The sequence below is a fragment of the Poecile atricapillus genome, chromosome 5 (genome assembly GCF_030490865.1).
Source record: "Poecile atricapillus isolate bPoeAtr1 chromosome 5, bPoeAtr1.hap1, whole genome shotgun sequence".
Lineage (NCBI taxonomy): Eukaryota > Metazoa > Chordata > Aves > Passeriformes > Paridae > Poecile > Poecile atricapillus.
In genome coordinates this window covers 38,601,649-38,625,646 of record NC_081253.1, presented here as the reverse complement: position 1 = coordinate 38,625,646, position 23,998 = coordinate 38,601,649, and the positions used below count along the sequence as shown (strand labels likewise).

The 23,998-nt window shown below is 45.3% G+C and overlaps 1 protein-coding gene across 1 annotated transcript in view; it reads right to left on the bottom strand.

The window, feature by feature from the left end:
* Nucleotides 1-108: 108 nt before the first annotated feature.
* The window catches only part of IQCA1 (IQ motif containing with AAA domain 1), a 97,838-nt gene continuing 73,948 nt past the window's right edge, over nt 109-23,998 (bottom strand). The window contains exons 13-19 of the mRNA XM_058839899.1: nt 23,241-23,323; nt 20,780-20,887; nt 18,120-18,319; nt 10,064-10,150; nt 7,685-7,862; nt 4,790-5,028; nt 109-643 (exon numbers count right to left, since the gene is read on the bottom strand). Of these exons, the coding sequence (XP_058695882.1) occupies nt 542-643; nt 4,790-5,028; nt 7,685-7,862; nt 10,064-10,150; nt 18,120-18,319; nt 20,780-20,887; nt 23,241-23,323 (997 nt within the window). The 3' untranslated portion in view covers nt 109-541. The remainder of the gene's footprint in view (nt 644-4,789; nt 5,029-7,684; nt 7,863-10,063; nt 10,151-18,119; nt 18,320-20,779; nt 20,888-23,240; nt 23,324-23,998) is intronic.

The following is a 23,998-nucleotide window of genomic DNA, read 5'->3' as shown; positions in this document are numbered from 1 at the left end:
TGCAATTTCTCCTGCAGCTGTGTAAATATTCAACTGGTGGTGGATTGCACAAAGTGCCTCCTAATCCATCCCAATTAAAAAGCAGTCTTTATAGCTGTAATAGTTTTATTGAGGACTGTAATGCTTCAGACCCACAGATACATAAAGCAGTTAGTTTTATAAAGCATATAGGATATTAAAGTAATGAAAGGCATTAAACTGACATCAATTTTTAAGGAGAGTTACTTGCCGAAATAAATGAGTATAGCCTAAAAGTTGATGGCATGTTACAGGCCTGCGTAATGAACCCTTCTGCCCCCTAAAATCTCTTAGAATAAATAATGCTTGAGCAAGTCAGTGGTCATTAACTCTTTATCCTCTGAGAGCTACATGTTACATCTCATCTAATTTTTATTTTTTTTTTTAAACTTTTAAAAATTAATTTGGAGAGGAATTCTCTTCCCTGGAATATCTATAGCTTGAGGAGCTTTAATCTGCCATGCCTTCCCAGTGAAGCAGAGTTGTGAACTGGGTAGGGCCAGGTGAAAAATCCTCGAGGAAGCTACTTTTTCCCTTTTCCTTTCTTTCCTTTTTCTTTTTCTTCTTCCTTTGCTTCCTGTGCTGCGCTCCATGCTTTCCCCATTGGTGTCTTGGCATACCAGGCCTGGAGAGTTAAAAACCATTTGTATGTTTTAATAAAATAAAAAAAAAAAAACAAACCAAAAAACCCAAGGCAAGACAGACCACTTAAACCTTTTACTACTATTACAGAGCATTCTTTAAAAAAACCAGAACTCTTTAAATCCAGCCTGGCTGGTGGAGAAGCCAAAATGAAACCCTCAGATCTCTTGAGAACATTTTTATACCAAGAAGTGCAGCAATTGATCGAGCTGAGTCTCGTTAACAGCAATACTTAGCTGGGCCATTTGTGTTGCTATAGTTATGGAAATGTTAAATTCCATGATCAACCCTATTTCCAGAGAATATAGCTCTTGTCAGAGCTCCCTCTGCTCCAGACTTGGCAACAGACAAATCATCCCCTTCTCGTGCCTCTGCAAATCGATGCAGACAGCTTTGATTTCGATGAGGGAGCTTAGGAAGCAAAACAAACCCCGAACATTAAGAACCTGTTTATTGCTTTCAGATGCCTGTTCACAGGCCTGTGACTTGTGAATGATTCTGGTGGAGTTGCTCTGCAGACTTGCCCAGCTCCTGGGCTGTGTGAGAATAATGTGAAGTGAAGGAGAAGGGGAGGCTTTAGAGTCAGTACTGGGTAGGAATTACTCCTCCCCTGTACGTACAAGAACCTTTCTCAACAAAGTCCTGCCTAAAACAGAGATTCAAATTCTGCCAGGCATTGATCATGATTGATAAAATGCCTCCCTTTTTCACCATGGGCTGCTATTCAATGCCACATCTCTGCCTCCTCTGCCTATGTCATCTCCAACCTCCCTCTCAACATGGGATCCTGCATAGTTGGCCTTTTCCATCTGATCCATCCCAAATCCTGCTTCCAGCTTCAGCCTCTTAAGGCATCCCTGGAGAATTTGCCTTGTCCGGTTGCCCAGTGTGTGTTACAGGAAGAGAAGCTGGGAGAAGAGGTATTGGAAGGGTATAGGGAAGGAAAACTCAACATCTCTCCTGACCCTGGATGGTCCTTCTTGGTGTCATCTTCTCAAGAGCTTCTTTTGGGCCTCAGGAAGGGCTGATGATGACAGGCACCCTGCAGATAAACACTGTCAGCAGGTGGCTGACAGGGATCAAATGTCCAGCTGCCTGCTGGACACTGCAATTCTGCTTTAATCATCTGAATTAGCAGAGCACCTCCCCACCAAAAACCCTGTTCTCACTGGTAAAAGCATCCTCCAGCCTCCTGTGTGCCCACATCTAGGCAGGGCATGGGTGGTGGTGGGCAGGAACCCCGTGGCTCTCAGTGAAGTTGAATTTTGCTGCCTTAGTCCCAGGCCAAACTATTCCTGGTTTGGGGAGAACAACAGAGCTGGGATGTGTTGCTGCTTCTGGCCCTTCCCATGAGTGGGATGAGAGGGATGAGGGTGATTGTGAGTTGGAGCTCCAGCAGGAATTGCCTTTCCTTGGCCAGGAGAACCCAGTGGTGTCTCTGGCCCTGGATGAGACTCCACCAGGCCACAGGCATTTTATTTTCCCCTCAGTTTTGTGTCCTGGCTGTAACACCCTCTAGACCTTAAATGGGAGGTGGGGAGAGTAGGAAAACCTTGCCAAGAGCTTTTTGTGAGCTTGGTGGGGTGGAAAGAGCTCTTTGGTGGGGTGAGCATCTCCCTGCCAGCTCTGGGTCTGGCAGATGACTCAGAGGCATTTGGCAGGAGAAGCCAAGAGACTTGGGATGTCTCTTTCTGTTCTCTTCTCAGTTCTTTGTGCAAATATTTCAGTGCACAACAGTAACTTTTTGTCTCTTTAACTGGTGTAACTGTTCCATGAGATGAGTGAAGTCAGCTCCTCAGACACAGCTAAAATAAAATCCATAATAAATAATTATACAATAAAAGTTAATCACCAGCATCTGAACTGGGGATGGAAGTTACTGGCAGCAGTGACTCATCAGAGTTAAAATATTTGGTTTTTGGAGGAATGATGTTCACAGGCTTTGGACATTTGGTGTTTCTGTGGCTGCCACATCCCTGGAAATGCTCAAGGCTAGGCTGGATGGGGTTTGAAGCAACCTGGTCTAGTGGAAGGTGTCCCTGCCCATGGAATGAAGTGGAACAAGGTAAGATTTAAGGTCTCTTCCAACACAAACCATTCCATGATTTTGGTCCGGTCACTACCAGGCAGAACTGGTGGGGTTAGCTGGCTTTGCCTCTCCAGAAATCATTTCTGTATAAGGATTTGTAACAACCACCCTGGTGCACTAATTTATAATTTCAAAAAATGTGGATGTGTAATTGGGGCAGAAATTTGAGTAAATGGAAGGGAGAAATCACATTGTCACAAATTCTGCATTATTTATAATCATTTTGGAACACTGGCAGAATATAAATGTCAGACTGGGAGATTCATGCTTTCAGGGAAGAAAAATCAAAGATTCATCACAGGGCTAATCTTCACTTTGATCACAGTGTTTTAGCTGCCCCACTTCCACAAGGGACAAAGCAAGGGGAAAGGTCCAGAAATGGCAGTGATTGGGAGCTTGGGAAGAGGGGCTTCTGTGTGAGGAGAGATGGGGATTACTGGAGTTAATTAATGCACAAGGCTATTTTGACAATCCTCTTCCCCTGTGCCATATCACAGGTGCTGCAGCAAGGCTCCATGACATTTAAGGGAAACAAAATTCCAACAGATAAAAGGAAATACTTTCACAAGGGCTGTAATTAATGCAAGGAGATGATTGCCATGGGATGGTGAGGACAGGATCATTTGAGCTGTGTTCCAGATGAAGCGCTGCCTGGGCACTTTGTGCTGCACAAAACAGGCATGTTTTATAGTGACTGGGAAAATATTTTCAAGTTAAACTCCCACTAAATACTTCCTCTCGTGTTTCAGGTACAAATGGATTACTACTTGGAGCTGGGAAAGATGGAGTATTTCTTTTCCCCTTTGCTGTAACACTGAACCATTAGCCTTTCCCTGAGGAGAGATATTGGTTTAGTGAGGAAGCATGAGGTAAAAATAAAAAAAGAGTAATTTGCCAAATATTGCAAATGCTGTCTGTGTTGAGCGAGCCAAATGGAAATGGGGAAGTACTCGGCAGGGCTGTGAGAAATATCCACTTCCATTAGGTCAGCAGTGGAAGGAAGAAGCCTTGGAGAAAGTTGTGAGAATCAGCATCCTGTTTGTGGTGAGAGGTGCTGGGGGACTCAAAGAGCAAGACAAGGAAACCTCTCAGCCAGGAGGAGTGGGGGGTTTGTAAGCAGCAGAAACTGCTGGGGGTATGGGATGCAGAAAGCTCTTTTGGGGTCTCCTGGAGCAGTACACAGGTCTTACCTCATTTGGAGCCCCTGGTGTGGGCTGCCTGCAGCTCCCTGGGGCACAGCAGGGCTCTCTGCCCAGTGGCCAAGGATTTTTTGTAGCATTTCTCAGGCTTGGAGGTGATCTGTGGATATTTGAGGCACGTGTAGAATCACAGAACCACAGAGTGGTTTGGGTTGGGAGGAACCTTAATGCTCGTCCCATTCCACCCCCTGCCATGGGCAGAGACACGTTCCACTATCCCAGGTTGCTCCAAGCCCCTTCCAACCTGGCCTTGGACACTTCCACAGAGCAGCAACAGCTTTCCTGGGCACCCTGTGCCAGTGAATCAAATACACCTCAAATGCTCTCAGTTTTGCCCTCAGGATTTTATAAGCCCCGAGGGCAGGAAGAGAAGCGGGATGGAGATTGAGGCAGAAACTAATTTCTTTTAAAGCCTGAAATGAAAACTTTTCAAGAAATTCTTGTTTGAAATGATTTAAGAGAAGGGTTTAGGTCTTGATCCCTGTGTGGACATTGAATGGCCAGGTGCTTTGCCTTCTCAAGGTGATATGTCCAGGCTTGCTGGAAGGAAAAGGACAAACACATGGAATTAATGGCCCCTGTGTGTTTCATCCATGCACGTGGAGGCCACTCTGCCCACCATGAGCAGCAGCAGGTTCACCAAAGCACTCTGCCAGCTGTGTTGCCAAAATAAGGACTGGTTTGGCACATCCCCAGATTGGGAGAGATGGGTTTTGGTGGTGTTGAGCACATCATTCAAATAGTGAGGTGCCAAGCCACCAGCACAGTGAGCACGTCCCTACATCAAGTGTGGCTGGACCTGGCAGGGAATGATAAAAGACAACAGAGCTCTGGAAGTCACCTGAAACATTTCCTCCTCCTCTTTGTACACTGGGTCGTGTCTGGCCAGAGAAGTGACAAACTCAGCAGTCCTCAGTGGCTTCCTGGCCATCTGCAGCAGCCTCAGCTCGGTCAGCACAGTCTGCACCACGTCCACAACGTGTCCCTGGGTGAAGCCATCCGACACCTGGGCCAGGCAGTTGAGGTTCACCCGCCGGCTGAGGGCCCCACCAGCCTGCAGGATGTAGTGCTTCCATAGTGCTGAGCATCAGGACATGGAAAAGAGACAATGTCAAGGCAGGAATTTAAAGGAGAGCAGGAGAAAGAGATTTTATTATTGTTTACTTTGAAACTGAAACAAGAAAATAAGGGCTATCGATTGGGAAAGCCAAGATTCCAAATTTTTTTGTGTGTGCTTTCCTTGACCTTCAGATTTGCAGCACAGAGGCCTTTAGGCACGTGTGTTTTTAAACCCTCACTGATAATTTTTGGCCACCACTCAGTACTTTTCAGCAAGTCATTAAGGGCACATAAAGTGAGGTGGGCATGTGTGTAAAAATGGTAAGAGCTACTTTTCTACACAGAAGATGTCCAGCATTCCCGTTTGGAAGTGCAGAGTTAAGTACCTTTACCAACAGCCTGTTTTTATTTCTCTGACCCTCCTCACAGTTTATTCCTGCTGAACTGAGGGCTACTGGGGGGCCTCCATGTCCCAAAGGCTTCCAGCTATGCAGGCATGTGTTGCAAGGTGCAAATTTTCTGTGATTGGGGTATTGCTTGTTATTTAAAAGGTGAACCTGGTTGTATCTTTCAGCTGTGAACCTCTGTGCCATGATTGTTGTGAAGTAGCTGAGATTTTGCTTCCAAAAAAATAGGAATAATACCAATATTTTGATTTATGTTAAGTAAGGATCTGTTTTGGAGAAATTTAGGAGATCTTTGATGTTGTCTCCTCAGGCTTTGCTTTAAAGGATTGCATAGAAATACTTGGAAAAATTGGGAGGATTATGGATGAGAGGTTAAAAAGTCCCTTGAATGAGACATTTTGAGTGTGGTGTGCTCAGATTTAGCATGAAGATGTTGGGAGAAGGTTGATGCTGCTGGAAAAGCTGCCTTCCTCTTCCTTGGACTGCGATGTCGATACCATGGGCTCCAGCCCATAACTATTGACAGCTCTGCACTGCATTTCTCACTCCAGCAAATTGTGGTCTCCCACTTGAATTGCACTTGTGCTCAATAAATATTGGCTGCATCACTAATTCATAAAAGAGGAATTAATGCACACAAGAGCAAGCACGCTCATATATTGTGTGCTGCAGCTCCTGGTGCAGGTGTGTAACACAAGGCACTGCCTTGCCTGGGTGATTAATGGCAAGAAATCAGTATGGGATTGTGAATCTTCCAGTTTAATGATTTCCATTGTATATTTACTGTTCCCACTGAGCACAGATTGGAATACTCTGGTCTGTAAGCAGAGGGAGGGCTGCAGCAGACAGGTAGCTGTGCATTGTGGCTTACAAGTATTTGTTATGTCATTATTTTTCTGTCAAAACGAGTTTCTTTCCTTCTCAAATGGGGTGTCAGGCACTGAAAACTGACAGGATGGGGAGGTGAAGATCCTATTTCCACAGAACTCGAGGGAAGGTTGGAGCTGAAGAACAAGCCAGGCACTGTCTGAAATGGGGCAAGGTCAAAGAATTAAAGCTACAAGTTTGTTCTGCTTTAAAATGCCACTTTTTGGGGCATTCTTAAGTGTGAAATCCTTTGAGCTGGCCATTTTTTTGGACTCCAGGTTAGTGGTGAGAGTCCCAGAATGTGACAGTTCAACCCCCAGAAGTGAGCACAGCTAAATTCAGCTGCTGTCACCTCCTTTCTCTAGGTTTTGCTCATGTCTCCTTATCTTTCAGCAATTCCTCAGAGCTGTAACCTAACATGAAACACATGTTCCCTTGCTTGGTGACCAACTCCCATCCCCACCAGGAAAATTATGGAACGTGGGAGAGATTTACAATGTGCTAGGCAGCCAAACTCTGTCTTGGGCTTGCCCAGATGTGCATCACCTGGGTACCTTGGCTGCCCCTGAGGGATGCAGGATGAAACTGGACTGCACAATGTGTTTGTAAGAGTTTTGTGACAAGGTGACCCTGTGGACAGAGCAAAGGTGTGGCAAGGTTCCTGAGCCAAAAGTGTTTTCTTTTATTGCTCTTTATTGCAGACTTCAGGGTGCTTAAAATCTCAAATCATTGGAAGTTTGTTTTATTAGACCAATTTACACGGCTAGGAGAAAAAAAATCCCTGTTTTCCTTACAAGATTTGAGTCTCAGTACATGGAATATTCAGTGAATTTGTCAGAATTTGGGAGGGTCTGTCTATCACTGTAAACATTTGATAGACCAGGCATGCAAAATCATGGATACCTGTACAATTTCTCTTGTGGAGCACAAAAAGTGGAATTTGTGTGAGAGAAAATTTGATCTTCCTGACATGATTTGGTTCTGGAGAGGCTGAGAAGTTGTGTTGTTGAGAATATGGAGATTGGAAATTCAGAACTACAAACTGGAACCAGAAATTCAGAATACCTGTGTTAAAAATAAAAATAAAAGCTTAAAATAGAAAATGTGTGTTGAAATAGGATCTTGTGTTTCATACAGGGGGGAAAACCAGCTCAGGCTGAGCTTGGTACACACTAAACTCATGGAAAAATGTGAATTGATGGTGAAGAGTATTTTAAACTCTTCTCCCAACTTCCACTTTTATTATTTGGCCTTTGGAGTAGCCTGTATTGATTTAAGCAAAATTTGGAGGATTTGAGATACACCAGGGGCATGGCTTGAGCTGAAGGGCAGTTCTGAGGATAACCAGCTAACGAGCAGGAATTTTAAACACTAGGATAACGAGAACGACCTGAAATACTTGCCAAATCTTGTCAGATAGTCAGGCTTTGGAAGGAGAATGATTTTCTGGTAAACTTTGAAGAAAGGTCCCATATTGGCATTGTAGGGCTTGCTGGTGGTCCCCACGAGCAGCACCCTGTGGTTGGGCTTCAGAGCCCTCAGGAACTGGGGCAGGAGCTTTGCCAGGCGTTTGGCGCTCACCTGCAGCACGTGGAAACACGACAAGGAAAGAGTTGTTAACGATGCTGACAGCTCAGAGTTAATGAGCTGGAGCTGGACCTGCTGCCTGCAACAGGATTTGGGGTTTTTGTTGGTTTTTTTTTAGTGGTCTGGTTGTATTTGGTGTGAGCAGATGAGGTAACACAAGTAGGAAGATACTGCTTCCTCAAATTCAGGTAAACACTTGATTTCGGCTTCTGTTTTTGTGCCAGCTCCTTTCACTACTGAATTTACTGGTCTGGTTATTGAAAGGCAGGAAGGAAACAACTAATTCAAAGAAGGAAATCCTTATTTTCAGCTCAAGGAGAAATATTGCAGGGACCTGCACACCTGATGAACCTCACAGGTAGAAAATTGTAACCCAGCTGGGAATCTTCCCAGCTCTTGGAGGTTATGATTTTCTAAGTGTGAAAAATACACTCCCTGTTTATGGCTGTATTTTCTAACTTGCTGAGGCTCTGAGAACAAAGGTTCTGGGAGCTCGAGGTTCATTTCTTTGCAATAATTCACTGCTTGACTTTGTAACACATATTTACAGATGAGTATTGAGCAAAACCTTTTATTGGAGGGTTATATTTGATAATGTTCAAGTGAATATTGGCTGGAGAAGCCTAATCAGGTTGTTGTGGTGTCATTACTGCTATTCAATAAGCTTTCCCACAAGTTTTGGGGTAGAGTAGCACCCTTTTTTTCCCCCTAAATAAGCTTGTCTTAGCACAATACATCTGGTGGATCATTCCTTTTCTTCTCATAGTCATGCTATGCATTTTTCCAAGTGTGCCAATTGCTTAATCAAGATAATGAGTTGAGCATGTCTCAGCCCCGGGGCTGAGGGTCCCCTTTGGGGCTGGCCAGGGTGAGCCAGCTCATAGTTTTACTCCTGGTGGCAGAAGTGTCACCTGGGGATGAGCACTGTGACTGATACTTACTTCGGCTTCTGAAGGCTGAGCTTAGCTCACCTTTTAGGATGGGGCTTGGAGGAGCCTGGTCTAGTGGAAGATGTCCCTGCCCCATGGCAGGAGGTGGAATAAGATGACCTTTAAGGCCTCTTTCAACCCCGACCATTCCATGATTCTCCAAAATTCCAGCACACCTAAGAGACTTCCCCTGACCTCTGCCTGTCCCTCCAGGTTCCTGCTCTCTCCTGTAAACGTTGGATGTGCTGTGAACAGTTTGGGATGTGTGGGATTCCAAGCCTGGAGCCAACAGACTCCCACCAAGGGACTCTGAAGTGGGCAGGACAAGAAATTTTCCCACAGTGATGGCTAAGCAAGCAAGGATTGTGAGTAATCTGGGCTGGTTTTGGCCCCTAATCATAATTTTAATCCCCATCTGCACTTTCTTCCAGGGTTTGAACCCAAGAGAAAAGTTCCTTCTCACTGTGGGGAGCACTAAGGGCATTGAGCACTGCACACCCATCACCTCACCCAGCCCTGGCAGAAGGAACAGCTCCAGCCAAGGTTGGGCTGCCTTGAGTTGCCTTTCCAAAATACAGGCTTGTCACCCCACAGACACTCTAAAAAAAAGGTTTAATTTTTCACATAAAACTCTAAAAGCAAAGTATTTTGCAGGCAACAGGAACTGGGGCAAATTGCTCCCTGCTGTGGTGTTGTTGCTGTGACTGTGGGGCAGTCTTTTAATTTTCTTTCCAATGGGGAAGCCACACAGGAGAGGAAGAAATGGAAGCAGTGGCATTAGGACTCCTGGGAGCCCAAAGAAAATAATCTGTAATTGTAACTATTCAACACAGGCTCTTTGTTTTTGCAGTGGAAATTTATCCTTGTTACTTTATTGTTCACTTTGGCTCCATCCAATTTCTCAAATTAATAGAGCTGAACAATTTAAGCTCATCTCAACTTTTAGCTCCTTGCCTCATATTTTGAAATTCTCTATTATTCCCTTTTACTTTCCAGTGCACTGATGAGCAGTGACTGGACTATTTTTAAATAAAGCAAGGATAGGTGGAAGAGAGAAATGTGACCTCTTGGGGGCTCTTAAGAAGTCACAAGACTCTCTTAAAAGCTTAAAAAAAAAAAAAAGTTAGCGAGACAAGCTATTATCAAGCAAGCTTTGGCAGGTCTGGTCATAGAGGTATGTGCTAAGCTAAGGAATACACTTGTTCCTTTGTGTGGGCTCTAGTGCAACAGGAGAAATTATCTGCACTGAAATAAAGAAGAATTCACCTCTTCTTCTCCCTTCGGTGCCCCTTTGGGAAACATTTTCTCCGCGTCTCCAATCCACACCACTGAAGGCTGCAGTTCCTTGCCCACCTAGGAGAAAATGGGGGAGAAAAGGCAAGGAGTTGATTAAAACAGCTGCGGTTTCATACCTGGGAGCCTGTCACTGTGCTTTTGAATCCAGATTTCAGCAGCTCAATTAGCCTGGCTTATTTTTTATCCCCAGGAATGTGCAGCAATCATGGATAGCATTTGCTCAGCAGCCTTGGCAAATCCAACTCTTTCTAGTTAGGAATTGAGCATCAAGAGCCCACCCCAAGCTGGATCATTTTGTCTGCTATGCTTATCTTTAACTTCTCAGCAGAAATTCAGTTGTGATCTTGCAAAATGAAGGCTGGATTTGGTGTTCAATGGAGAATTACAGTCCAAGAGCAGCTTTAGGCTGAGGCTGGGATCCCACCCTGGATTTCTGGATGGGGAGACAGGCAAGGCATGTCATGCTGTTGCATGAGAGGGAGGGCACTAATCATTAAGCAAAAGAGTTTGTCAATTTTCTGATTGAAACTCCAATATTTAATTTGCAGTGAGCCCAAGAATGAAATTTGAAAAGGTGGGGGGGGCATTGTCCAAAAATGGATTTTCTTGCTCCAAAGTCAGAGGCACCATACCTCTGGTTCACAGCAGGATGGCAGCAATGCTACAGGCTTTTCCCACATCCTGCACTCTTCCCCATTGCTATAGAAACGCCAGAGGTTGAGCTGTTCCAGAGGTTTAGACATTCTGCTGCCAAATTTTAATCACTTTCCAGTGGCTCTCAGAGTTTGCTCAGCAACAAAAGTGATGGCTTGAGTAGTCAGCGGTAACGAGAGAGAGGCACAGCATCCTTCTATCCTGCCTTTTCTTTTCCCCCCTTTAATTCCCCCTAGTTGAAACTGCTGCTTCCAGTAAGGCAGCTTACAAAATCCATGGCCTGTGTACATCACAAGCTCCTGTCTGATTGACAGCCAGGCAGGAAGAATTAAGTTGTGAGCATTGTCGCTCGCAGCACTGCCGTTGATTTTTGCAGCTGTGTTTCAAAGAGTGAGTGTGTCTGTGCAGGAGGGATGGGCTGGGGATGGGGAAGGAGGGCAGGAAATGAGGGATGTGCAGTTTGTTTGCTGTGCTGCTGCTGGGGTGAAGTGGAAGCAATGCCACCTTCAGCGTGTGACACTTCTATGGATGGCAACTGGTCAGTCCTAGAATGTGTCCAGTGATACCTCCAAGTCCAGAACAGTTGGCTTGTAGAATCCTGGAATGGTTTGGGCTGGAAGGGACCTTAAAGCTCATCCCATTCCACCCCCTGCCATGGGCAGGGACACCTCCCACTGTCCCAGATTGCTCCAAGCCCTGTCCAACTTGGCCTTGGACTCTTCCAGGGGTCCAGGGGCAGCCACAGCTTCTCTGTGCCAGGGCCTCCCCACCCTCACATATTTCTTCCCAATATCCCATCTAAACCTATCCTGTCAGTTTAAATCCCTTCCCCCTCGTCCTGTCCCTGCAGGCCTTTGTGAATAGCCTCTCTCCATCTTTCTTGCAGCCCTTTCAGGCACTGGAAGGGGCTCTAAGGTGACTCCAAAGCCTTTTCTAGGCTGAACAATCCCAACTGTCTCAGCCTTTCCCTGTAGGAGGGGTGCTCCATCCCTCTAAGTAGATTGGTGGCCTCCTCTGGACTCAATCCAACAGATCAATGTCCTTCCTGAGCTTTTTCCTTTGTTGGATGGCAGGAACTCAAATATTTAGTGTTAATAGTGAAGATTAAAAACAATAAAAACAACATATCAGAAAAGATATCACATCCCTGGGGAGCCTGTTCAGTGCCTGAGGCTGCAGTGGGATGTGACAAGGAAATAAGGGTAGGGGGAAGGTTACAGGGGCTACAAAAGCTGTTGGCAAAGGTTGAACACTGCTGTATCTTGTCCTTTAGGTGGGGTCACCACAGGCTGGGAGCTGCAGATATTCCTTGTTTGGTTTGGAGATGGTTTCTGTGGTGAGCAGCCCCCCTCAAACGCAGCCTGAAGTCTGAAATCAGATTGTACCTTCATTTTAACTCTCACAGGAGAGCGCTTACTGTTGTCACACCTTTCATTTTCTTTGCCCCTTTTATTTCCTCTCTAAGTGGAAATATCAATATATAACCTCAGTTTTGGCTCTTAAAGAGAGAATTTCCTTCCTAATTTCTGTTTTGAGGCAAAGAGCTGAATGTGGAGAATGACCTGCATGTATTTTTTGCCCAGAAAAGCTGTGGATGTGACATCCCTGGAAGTGTCCAAGGCCAGGTTGGATGAGGCTTGGAGCAATCTGGGATAATGGAAGGTGTCTCTGCCCATGGCACACTGGATGAGCTTTAAGATCCCTTCCAACCCAAACCATTCCATGATTTTTCAGGTGTTAATAGACATTAATACAACCCAATTCAACACACTGTGTTTGGGCAGGCTGTTTCTTGTAAATCCACATCAGACACCCAGAATCCATTGGAATCTAATTTAAATTGTTGGCAGGTCTGTAGATCTGTATATCCCCCCGTGAAAGTGCTCCATTTGAATTATCCATGGACAGTTTGAATCCGTGGATAATTAAATGCACTGTACATAATTAATTTGTAATTGAAATTTTATTAGCTTTGCTGCAATTCCACAATTTGTTGGAGCTGCCAGCAGATGGCCCCTTAACCCTTCTAATACCACACTGAGATTTGCTCTTCGGGAAAATCATTATGGGGGGAAAAAAAATAAAATAAAAATCCCTCTCACCCTGCTGTCAACAGTCATCAAAGATCAAACAGCACTTTTGAGAACCTTGGGTTCAACTTCTCAAACCTGGGAGCCAGAGTTTAGCAGTTAAATTGTTACACTTGAAAAGGCAGAAATGTGATTCTTGCCCAGCACATGTTGTACAAGGCTCCTCCAATCTTGAAGAGTTTGATGGAATTTTTTTTAAAAGGCCCAAGATTTTTTTGGAAGCTCAAGTTATTGCTGCAAACTCCTTAGTGCTCTGTATTTTATACACCCAGAAATGCTCTACTGAAACCTGTGATTAGACCTTATCAGTGGGAGCAGGTAAATATTCCCGTGCTACAGTGATGATGCCACCGTGTTCTGGTTTGTGAGGCAGAAAATGACTTGCAACAGGATAAATTTAATTTTTAACCTTAGGGTAACACAAGTTCAAGGTGCTTTTTCACAGAAATAACTGCATATTTGAGCACTGTTGATACTTAACACTTCAAGCTTCTAAGAATTCCAGCAGGCTGAGCTGCACCAAGAGGAGAATTGTTTTGGATGCTGGAGGAAAAACTGTTCCCAAATTTTAGCTGTAGTGGGAGAGTCTTGTGTGGCATGGAAATCTTAAACACACAAAGAATTCTGTCAGTGTACCAGGACAAGCTCTTCAACCTGCCAGAAAAATGCTCTGTCTGAAGGGACAATACAGCAGTGGTTATGAAATGAACATGAATCAGTAGGGGAAAAAAATAGATTAATGGCAGACTTCAAAATTCTGTTGCCTCTAAAGGCTGGGGTTGTATCATTTAATCTAAATCAACTCCATCATATCCCTTCTTTTGGGTCTAACACTTTTATAGTCACCTCTGACTTGCTAAAGAGCCTGATAAGAGTCCCCCAGCATTGATGGTGTTGAAATATTTCTGGACAATATTTCTGTGTCCCTGCACGGCACACACCGAGCTGCTGACACACACACACACACACACACACACACACACACACACACACACACACACACACACACACACACAGCTTCCCTGCTGGCATTTCCTCCTGGCCACCTCTCTCCCAACCTCTGAGCCTGGTCAGTGCTGCACTATTAACATTTCCCCAGGTGTGGCTTTGGGCACAATGTGCTCTCTGTGTGCTGCTGTGGCCCTGAAGAGGGGATGGACCCCCAGAGAGGGGCTGTGTCCCTCTGCTAGTGATTAACCCCCTGGCTGCTTTATTTGCTCGTCATTTTTATTGCCCTGCAGCTAAACCTCGTGAACTACCTGCCCTTTTGTGTCGCTGAGATGTTCTCCCCTCTCACCTCGGTCCTTTCTGGATCTGATTTTGCTTCCATGCATCCTTTGCTGCCCTTCCTTGCATCTTTCCCGTATTTTATGGGGGTGTAGGAGAGCCAAACGACTGCTTGGCAGGGGAATGGGGCTTAATTGGAATATTCCAGAGTGTTCTGGTTCACGCTTGAAGGGTGAGGGTTGTTTTGGGGAGGATTTCTGGGAAGGGATTCTCTACTGGAGACAGATTATACTGGAGACTCTTGCTCCAAAGCAGAGCTGACCTGGCAGGATCTGCCGTGGCTTTATGGAGAACACAAGTGCTCAAGCTTGGTGTTTTCAGCCTCTTTCAATAGTTTTCCTATTCAATATCAATCTCCCTTACATCTCCTCTGAATAGGCAGATTGAAATGTTGGTGTTTTCCTGCTCTGGTATGAGAAGTCATTTCCTCTGAATGACATTAAAATGCCTGCCTGGAGTAACACTCAAGCCTTTCTTGGATCAGGACTGCTGTGTCTCTTTTAAGTCTCCTCCCTGAAAAGGGGAGAGGGGGAAAAAAAAAAAGAATTTGGCTTTTGCATCTGAAACAAATTAAAGTTTCATTTTTTCCCCAATCCTATTCACTTGTTTAGGGCGTCTCCCACGAAACAATTGCCAGCAGCCACCACTTCAGTTATGGAAGAAAAGTTTCCTAATGGTCATTTTATGCTCTCCAGAGTTTCCTTTCATTACAGAAACTCTTTTGTTTGCACATAGGATAGGTAATCAAAAGTGTGAGGTGACTTCACCTTTATCACAGAGCACCATTAATCCTTATTTACTAAATCCTGGTGTTTAACAGTGGTTGTGTGGATCAGAAGATAAGAGGGAAAGAACTGTCATGTTTCCTGTCATTCACTCACAACTTGCAGTGGAAAGTCTGTATTTTGCTTGACTAACTCTCCATAAAGGCACTTCTGGGAAGCTGCAGTACAAAGCTGGCTTGACAGCAGTTTCTGTTACCAAAAAAACCTGCCCAGAAGTGCCTGATTCTGGAGATTTGGGGGATTTTCAGTGGTCTCTGCACACAGGACCCTCTGCTGAGGGGTACTGTGCTGGGTCACATAAGACCAAGAGCTGGGATTATTAATGTCAGCTGCAAGATACCAACTCCTTCCATGCTTTGTCTGCCACATATGCCACTGTTCAGTCTTACAGTAATCCAAATACCCAGATTTTTGTACCATGAGGAAAAATAAACTTTTTGGTGGGGGCAGTTACCATTGTTCAGCTTTCTCTTGTCAAGGAATTTGTTTTGAATGTGCATTGCCCCTGTGTTTTTCTTCAGCTTGGGTAGCAGTAAATTCCTGAAAATCTGGATGTAGGAGATTCCTAGTCCTGTGATTCCTCGTAAAACTCTCTCCTTGATACATAAACAATTTTCCTTGTTGCTACTTGTGCCCATTTCTTTTTGTCCCGTTGCTGTGCACCTCTGGGCAAAGCCAGACTCTGTGTTATCCCATGAAGCCCCTGAAAACAGCACTTAAATTCCCTGTCACTCCAGCTTTATTTTAGCCTGAAACAACTGGATTTGTCCAGATGTCTCACATGCTCCAGCCCCCTCATCTCCTCTCCTCTGGACCTGCTTGTCAAGGTCTGTGTTTAACAGGGCAGCCCAATACTGCACACAGCTGTGGTCTCAAATGCCCAATAACAGGGATAATGAATTATTTTAAGGTGTTTGCTGTATTCTTGCTGGCACAGGCAGGTATTTGGCTGAGTTGGTTGCTGCACAGACTTGACCAGAGAGAGGGGAGAAGAGGCACATTCGGTGTTGTCAGGAATAAAGAGGTGGATTTTATCTGCAGAGGTGTTGGGTGCAGGATTGTTTCCAGCCTGGCTCTGAGAACCTGCAGGGTCTGAGCTGAAATCCTCAGCAGATGGGGATGTGCTGGTGACTCAGCCGTGGGGACAGAAGGTGATGGGAGAGGTGAAACAACCAAAGGAACTGGAAATGAAAACTGAACTCAGTGGATTTGAACGATGCTAGGACAGGCCAGTGTTGTGTCACAGGGTCACAGACTGGCTTGGGTTGGAAAGGACCTTAAAGCCCATCCCAGGCATCTCCAAGCCCCATCCAGCCTGGCCTGGGACACTTCCAGGGATCCGGGGGCACCCACAGCTTCTCTGGGTACCCTGTGCCAGGGCCTCAGCACCCTCCCAGGGAAGGACTGAACATCCAGGAAAGAGAAACCCTGTGCTGTGCCACTGGCTCTGCTGTTAAAGCAGCAGAGTTTGAAGCAGTGCTGCTGTTGCAGTTGGAACAAGTCACCTTTAGATAAGCAAGGCTTGGACATCTCTGCTTCCATGTGATTGTGAGCAACTCCACCCCAGTAACTCATGGGGGTTCACTGAAATGTCTTTTGCAAGAGCTGAAGAAGAGAGAAATAAGCTTGGAGTGCTCCCCATGATTTTAAGGAAGGGGTTGGAGAGTGTTTCCAGTTGTTTTTAATTAATGTGGAAAAATGTAAGGGTTTGTCTGTACCTGAAGGCACACACATACATGATGTGTGTGTCTATGCTTATTAATGTCTACAAATACACATTTTATGCATGCTCCTCTTATTGTTCATATTATTTGTATGCAAATATACAGAAAAACCCCTTGCCATCTTCAGCTGGAACCTTGTCCAGGAGTAAAAAGACTTCCCTTATTTGTCCTGTGCCCCAAGTCCTTGTGCTCTGGCAGGGACTGTGTGAGGGCAAGGATGGCATGGGCCGTGCCTGCAGCCAGAGCTGAGCTCTGCCATTGATGAGGGCAGAGAAATGAAGTGGAGAAAGGTGAAATGTGCAGAGAAGGGGGGCTGTTAGCTCAGGATAATGGCTCTAAATCGTGTCAGGGAGTGCCAGGCCCAGTGTCAGTGCCACAGCATCAAGGGTGTGTGTGATCACAGCACTGTCACTGGGCTCCTCGGGGATTGTTTTGCTCCTGACCGCGAAATGTGGCTTTTCTGGGAATGGAGGCGCCTGTCACAAAACCTGTTGTAAGACTGGATTCCATGGAATACTGCTGATAAATCCCCAGAAAAAGCCAATTTTAGTAGACCACTGGCACTGGAAAAAATGCTACATTTGGCTTTTTCCTACTTTTTTTTTGTCTGAAAATGTTTACCAGCTCCCATCTGGAGCAGAAATGCTGAGGACTTAGAATCTGGAAGAAATCTTGCCAGGATAGTGTATTTTTAAAATTTTTCGGTTGGTTTTTTGTTGTTTTTTTTTTTTTTTTTTTTCTTTTTTGAGGAGGGTTTGGGCTATGTTCTTCACAGTTCATATGCCTGCTTTCATTTCCAGACTTCTCATACATTTCTGTTCCTGTAAACCTGAACCAGGATTCATTCATTTGAAGAGCTTGCTGATAGGCAGAGTGCAATATAGGGGAGAGAGCTCTTGTCCAGCAACAGTCCCAGAGAGGAAATTTCTGACCACCCCCAGCCTAGCATTTGATTAAATGCTGCATGGCAAGCATTCCTGGCTGATGTGCACATAAACAGAGAACAGAATTTTCTTTATCTGTGCTGCTTTTCATATTCCAGGTAACACAGAGCTCCCATAAATCTTAATGTGGAAAATATGGCTGCTCCCAGTGATTTCTCCAGGGGCATTAAATCCTCTGCAGAGCTGCACACACTGGCTGTCAACAAGTGGTTTCACAGAATCACAGAATCTTTTTGGTTGGAAAAGACCTCCAAGATCAAGTCCAACCTTTGACTTTTCACCACCTTTCAATCAGCCCAGAGCACTGAGTGCCACATCCATTTGTTCCTTGGACACCCCAGGGATGGGGACCCACCACTCCCTGGGCAGCCCCTTCCAAGGGCTGGCAGCCCTTTCCATGAAGAAATTCCTGCTGATGTTTTGAACACTTGAAGGCAGGGAAGGAATTCCAAATAGGGTTGAGCAGCTTTGCCCAAGGTGTGGATGTTCCTTGTTATGGAGAAACTACAATTCCCTGTTTGTCCACAAAAGAACTGGATCACCTTGAGGACCATGTGAAGCATCATTATGAGGTCATCCCTGCCTGGACACTTCCCAGCAATGTTGGAAGGAGAGAGGTTGAAGAGGTTGGCTCCTGTTTCTGTGCAGATGGCATGGACCAACATTTTCTTCCCAACACCAGCAGGTCCTGCCAGCAACAGGGATTTCACCAAAGGAGCATTCTCATGGACGATCTGGGAACCTGTAAAAAGTCATAAGGCACTGTTATTGCTTTCATTTAAATCTGCCATAAAGGTAATGGAATGATTCCTCCTTTTTTTATTCACCATAAATAATTGATAATGTGAATTAATTGTTTCCTTACTATGGCCTGAGTGCTCTCAAGTGCAATTCTGGATAACTAGAGCTGAGAGCCCAGCAGATTTCACATCTCTGTTTGGAGCAAGACTTGTCCACCCTTATTTGTACCTTCTGATGGGAAAACTTCAGTTTTAAACTGATCTGAGCTAAAAGAATGATTTTGAGACTGGAGCAAATGCGAGTGCCAAGGTTGCTGTGCTTCCCTTGCTGTGCCTGCAGCAGTGACTGCTCAGCATTTCCACACTTTGTCTCCATGGATGCTCCAGGTAAATTCATCCTGGGCTGTGACAAATATGATCCATCACCTGGGAAAGCCTCACATTGGGAAAACACAAGCACAGATGGATTTAGGTGGCTGATGGGGGTGGAACTTGTCTCCCCTGCAGCTGTCACCACATGAACTGGGGACAGGTGAACCTCCAGAGGTGGGAGTAGCAGGAAATGTCAAATGTTTTATCCATGGCCACTGGGAGCCCATGCCCACTTTGCCTCGATGCCTAAAGATGTGCTGTGTCCATAGTGGTGGTGTTGACACGTATTTGGAAATCTGTGTGAGCATCCACTGCATTTGGAGGCGTCTCAGACTGGTGTCCATTGGGTTGTGGGAGTGGAACTGGCCCCAAAACTGCTGGGCTGCAGAAGAAGCCTTTGCCTTAGCCTGGAGAAGCCCTCTGGGTTAATGGGGACAGCTGCTATTTAAAACAAATCCAATCAGGGTGGTTATCTGAGTCCTAATGGTTTAACATCCCAAATAAATGGCAGTGAACTGAGCACAGAGACAAATGCCATTATTCCAGCACGGTGCAGGGTGTAGGAAGTTGTCAGCCACCCAGGCTTTATTAATATTTGGCCATTCCATAGCAATCCATTACTATTGCACAAAGATTTATTAGGAGGGGAGCAGCAGACTCCTCTGTGTTAAAGATGAAGTATAGCTTCTACTATTCTTTCTCCTTTCAGCTGCTTATAATTTTCTTAATGCCATTTAAGCTGGAGCTTTCCTTGCCATTGGGTGGCTATTTTGAGAGAAACTTTCACTTCTGTGATACACAATTATCTCATGATGAACTAGTTTGGAGACGGATTAAGTGAAATGTCATCCGTAACGTATCACCCCATAGGTGAAACCATTCCTGTACCTTTTTTTTTTGGCTCATCTCATATCTTTTCTTACTCAAAGGCATATTTTTCAAACTGCTCTTGCAAATACCTTTTTTTTGCTTAACTAGTCCAGGGTCTCCTCTCTGTAGAATTTTTGTCAATTGTATAAATGGCATAAATTGTATGGTTTCTCTTGATTAAGGGGTGTTTCAGGGCTTGATTGCCCTAGATTAGATGGTGTCAAAACACAGCTTTGGAGGAGTTTGGGGTTATGTGAAATACATTGTGCAGACAGGGATAACTGCTGAGCTCTCTCAGCTGATTGCAGTCACACCTTCAGCCAGCCCCTGAGGGCTTACCCCAAACACTGAGGGTGTTCCAGGGTGGAGAGAGAATAACCTGAGCACTGGCCTTTGGAAGGAGGGAAAAGCAGTTCAGTGTCAGCTTTGCTCTGTTTTCCAGGGAGGGAGTTGGGCAGATGTTGGTGATTTTGCCCTCTAAAGGGGATGAGCAGACACTGACACAGCCTGGGGCAGGACATGCCTAGTTAAAACCTCCCCGAGATCCACTCAGGAATGGAAAAGGATCCAACTGAAGTAATTGAGGCTGGAAAATCCAATCAGGAGTGGAAAGGGACACAAATGAGGTTTTGAGTAAAGGCCCCCAAGACAGGCACTTCTTGCAATCCCTGCAGCTTGGCATAATGCCATTCCCAAGTGAAATATGGGACAGATTTTACATTAAAAGCAAACAACCTGACCCAGGAAAGCCTTGCTAGATATTAGCTAAGCCTGGCATTACAACTGCAAGGGCATCTGCAAGTGTTCTCTGCGATGTACAAAATGTATCCAGACTAATTCCTTCAATGATTTCGTTGTGCTGCACTGAGTAACATTAGCCAGCTTGTAAAAGGTATATTGCAACCTTAGCCCTTCCCTTAACTTGATTAATTTTGATCAGTGGAGCTTGTTTTAGCTATTATCTTTCCCAAGTGGTTTCCCTTTATGCGCTGCCATTCACAAACTGTTGCCATGCAGACAGAGATGGGCTGGGGAGGCGATACCTGCCTTTCTGTGCTGTTAAAATGATCCAGCCTTCACTCTGAAGGCTTCATTGAAAAACAATTAGACTGCAAAATGCTGCAGATTACGACTAATCAAGCCCTGCCAAAGCCAGTAAAATGCACGTTTCTGACAGGAAGCAAAGCCCCAGCGTGTTTTGCCCTCTGGTGTGCTCTTACCCAAGGGCAATATTCCATAGAGTGTCACGAGCTGTCTGACTTCTGGGATGGAGGGCATGGGCTGGGCACCTGTCCCACGGAGGATGTTCCTCAGACAGTCGTAGTAGCCTGTGAGGAGGAAGCAGGAGCTCAATAAATGTGACACCGTTGCTGTAAAAAGCATAACTCAGGGAATGAGGAGCTGCCACAGAGCAGGGATGTAACACACACTCAGCAAAGCCAGGCTCAGGGACTCAAGCTGGGCAATATTCTGGTGGAATGTGGCCCTGAGAAAGGTGAAGTGCAAAGGAAAATTTAAGCTGAACAAGCTGTGGAAGTTGTTCAGCAGAGAGCAGACGGTTTCGAGTAACCTTTTAAAGCAACTTTGTGGAGAAGAATCATTAGCAGCACCATAAATCACGCTGCTGGCTGATTCCTGGATTTGGGATTTTGCAGGGCTAGAATCCCAGTGAACCATGCGCTCTCAGAAGGATTTCAAAAAGGGGGGAAAGCTATTTTAACAAGCTTTTCCCTGGCTGGGTCCCATCTCAGCTCCTCGCTGTGTTAGTCGCGTAAGCGTGTCACCTCATTTGGTGGGGCTCTCTGCTTTGCAATTCACCTCTTCCCCCCACCCCAGCCTTTTTTTTTGTTCAAAAAAAACCTCCACAAAACAACCCAAGAAAATGAAAAATCCCTGATGTGAACTGAAACGATTTAATCTTGCCTTGGCTCTGGTTATAGAGCTATAATCACATTGCTTGCCCTGTCAAAGTCCATATCCAAGAAATGCTGGAGGACAAAGATACAAGGGGATGGGCCACAAGCAGGAAAACCAGTTGTGATGTAGTCAGTGATTATTTTTAGCATAAATTATATGTCATTATGGTGATTATTATTGAAAAATAATAATATATTATGTTTTACTGTTGATAAAAAGGCAGAGGGCAAGAGGCCTCTGGAGCAGGGGTAAATTAGCAGTGGTTAAGAGCAAAAGTGGAGGTATAATTTGGGGGTAAAAAAGGCAGACAAGCCCTGGTGCAACTGCCCCCTCCCCTCTGAAGAAAAATTAATTTCAGGTTTTATCTTTTATTTAAGGAGAAATCAAAAGAACGGGATAGGAATTAATCTTCACAGATTTAATTAGAAGGTATCAAAGGGTTTAATTGCAACTGCACATAAATCACAGTGGATATTCTCTGACTAATTTAGATAAGGTCACCAAGAAAATTAGTTCAGTGATGTCAGTTTGTCATAGAGGGGGGACATTTCGGTGCCTTTCCTGGCTGTGTAGCACAGTTCCACTCTTTGTCCTTTCCCCAGGAACTGCAAGTGACCTTCCTGAGGCTGCAGCCCTGCAAGGCTGAGCAGATGAAGACTCCTTTCTCTGCAAGCTCTGATTGTGTCCTTGGACCCTCCAAGAGTTTTTCTGGATTTCATAAAATTGTTGGGGATGTGCTGTTTTAAAAGTGGTGGGGGAATGTTTGTTGGACCGAAGTGACCTTGATAGGCCGGGAGAACAAAGGAAGAATGAAAACCTTCCTTTACTTCATGGTGTTTAATGAGCATGAAATGCACAGGACACTTGTTAATTCAGAGAATTAACAGCTCTTCAGAGGAATGGGCAGAGGCTCTGGAGGCTGAACTGGTGCTTTTAAGAGTTTATATGAACATGGCATTTGGGGATGATAGAAGAGAATTTGTCTTTTCTGTATTGGCCTTGTATCAGCCTGTAGCACTACTGCTTCTGGATAGCTGCAAATTCAAACCATGGCTTTTGAAACTACCTGAATCCTGCTGTGATTTCACTGTGTGTCACCAAATGTTTGTGGACGTGGTGCTAGACCCCTCTAAAGTCTGAAAATGTGGGGTTTGGGGTTTTTATAACCCCTTTTTTCTCTGTAAAGCATAGCTAAACAGGTCTGGCTGCAGTTGCAGGTAACAGAAACCAGACAAGAGAAGTGTGAAATGCAGAACTAGGCAGAGACATGTCTTACTGAAATGAAGGGCCAGCTATGCCTCAAAGCACTGCTCAAAGTTCATGGGCAGTCAGGGAGGTGCAGGGGGAGGGGCTGGGTCTTCTCTGCTCAACCAACAAAAGCTGGAGGTACAGTTTCTGCTGTTCTCTGGGAAATATTCTGCATGGATCATGACCCCTGCTCTGCCAGGCTTGCACTGTCTTTCCACTGCTCCTTAAAGGATGCTCTGGTTCTGCCTCAGAGTGGCTGTGACATCCACAACCATTCAAGGCACCCAGGTGTTGCTGCCTGGAGTTACCAGCTCTGCAAACAGGTCCTGGGCTCAGTAGCAGAAGTGAAATGTCCTGAGCAGCCCGCAGAAACAGACTTGATTTGCATACCTGGCTTTAGATATTCAAAGTGCAGCGACTCTTGAACTCAGTCTTGACTGGAAATGGGGGTGAGTGGAGGTGGAATGGCTGGAGGTTGGATCAAACACCACGTTTGCTGTAAGAGGGGTACTTTACCAATGTAGTCAGAGAGATTCACGTTCTTGACTCTGATGAGCAATCCTTCTTCTGCAAGCTCCTGGTACAGGGAATCAATGGTCCTGCAGGCAGGAGACATCAGTCAGAAAGAGTCAGGAAAAGCTCAGGCCTCTCAGAACTGAGCCAGCCTGAGAGTTATTTATGTTTTCCCAGCTTTATAAATGCACTTTGTGGCTCGGAGGCAGCAGTGATTAGTGCCATCAATGTGAAATCAATAAGCACAGCTTTCTGTGTCGTGGTGAGGAATCTTTTTCCCTCCCTCACTCGCTGGGTCCCCCTCTCCTGCTGACTCCATTTACCCATTTCCAGGTGATGCCAGATCAGTTATGACTTGTGTAATGGACTCATTCATTAATATCAATTACCGGGAAATTATTGTGAAATTACACAATAATGGCAATCCTAACACTACTATACCTATTCACTCAGCTCTCCAATTAGTACTAATTCATTAATTCTTCTTGGAATTTATTGTGTTGGCAACAGACAGCCTCATCTCTCTGGGAACACGCTGGGAATGCCTCGCTCAGATCCAGCAGTGTTGAGGTCAGGCTGGCCAGAGGGGGATTGGGAAAAAACATTCCTGGATCCCTGGAAGTGTCCAAGGCCAGGCTGGACAGGCTTGGAGCAACCTGGGACAGTGGAAGGTGTCCCTGCCCATGGCAGGAGGTGGAACTGGATGGGCTTTAAGGTTCCTGCCCTATCCAAACCAGTCCGGGGTTCCATGAAATGGGCAA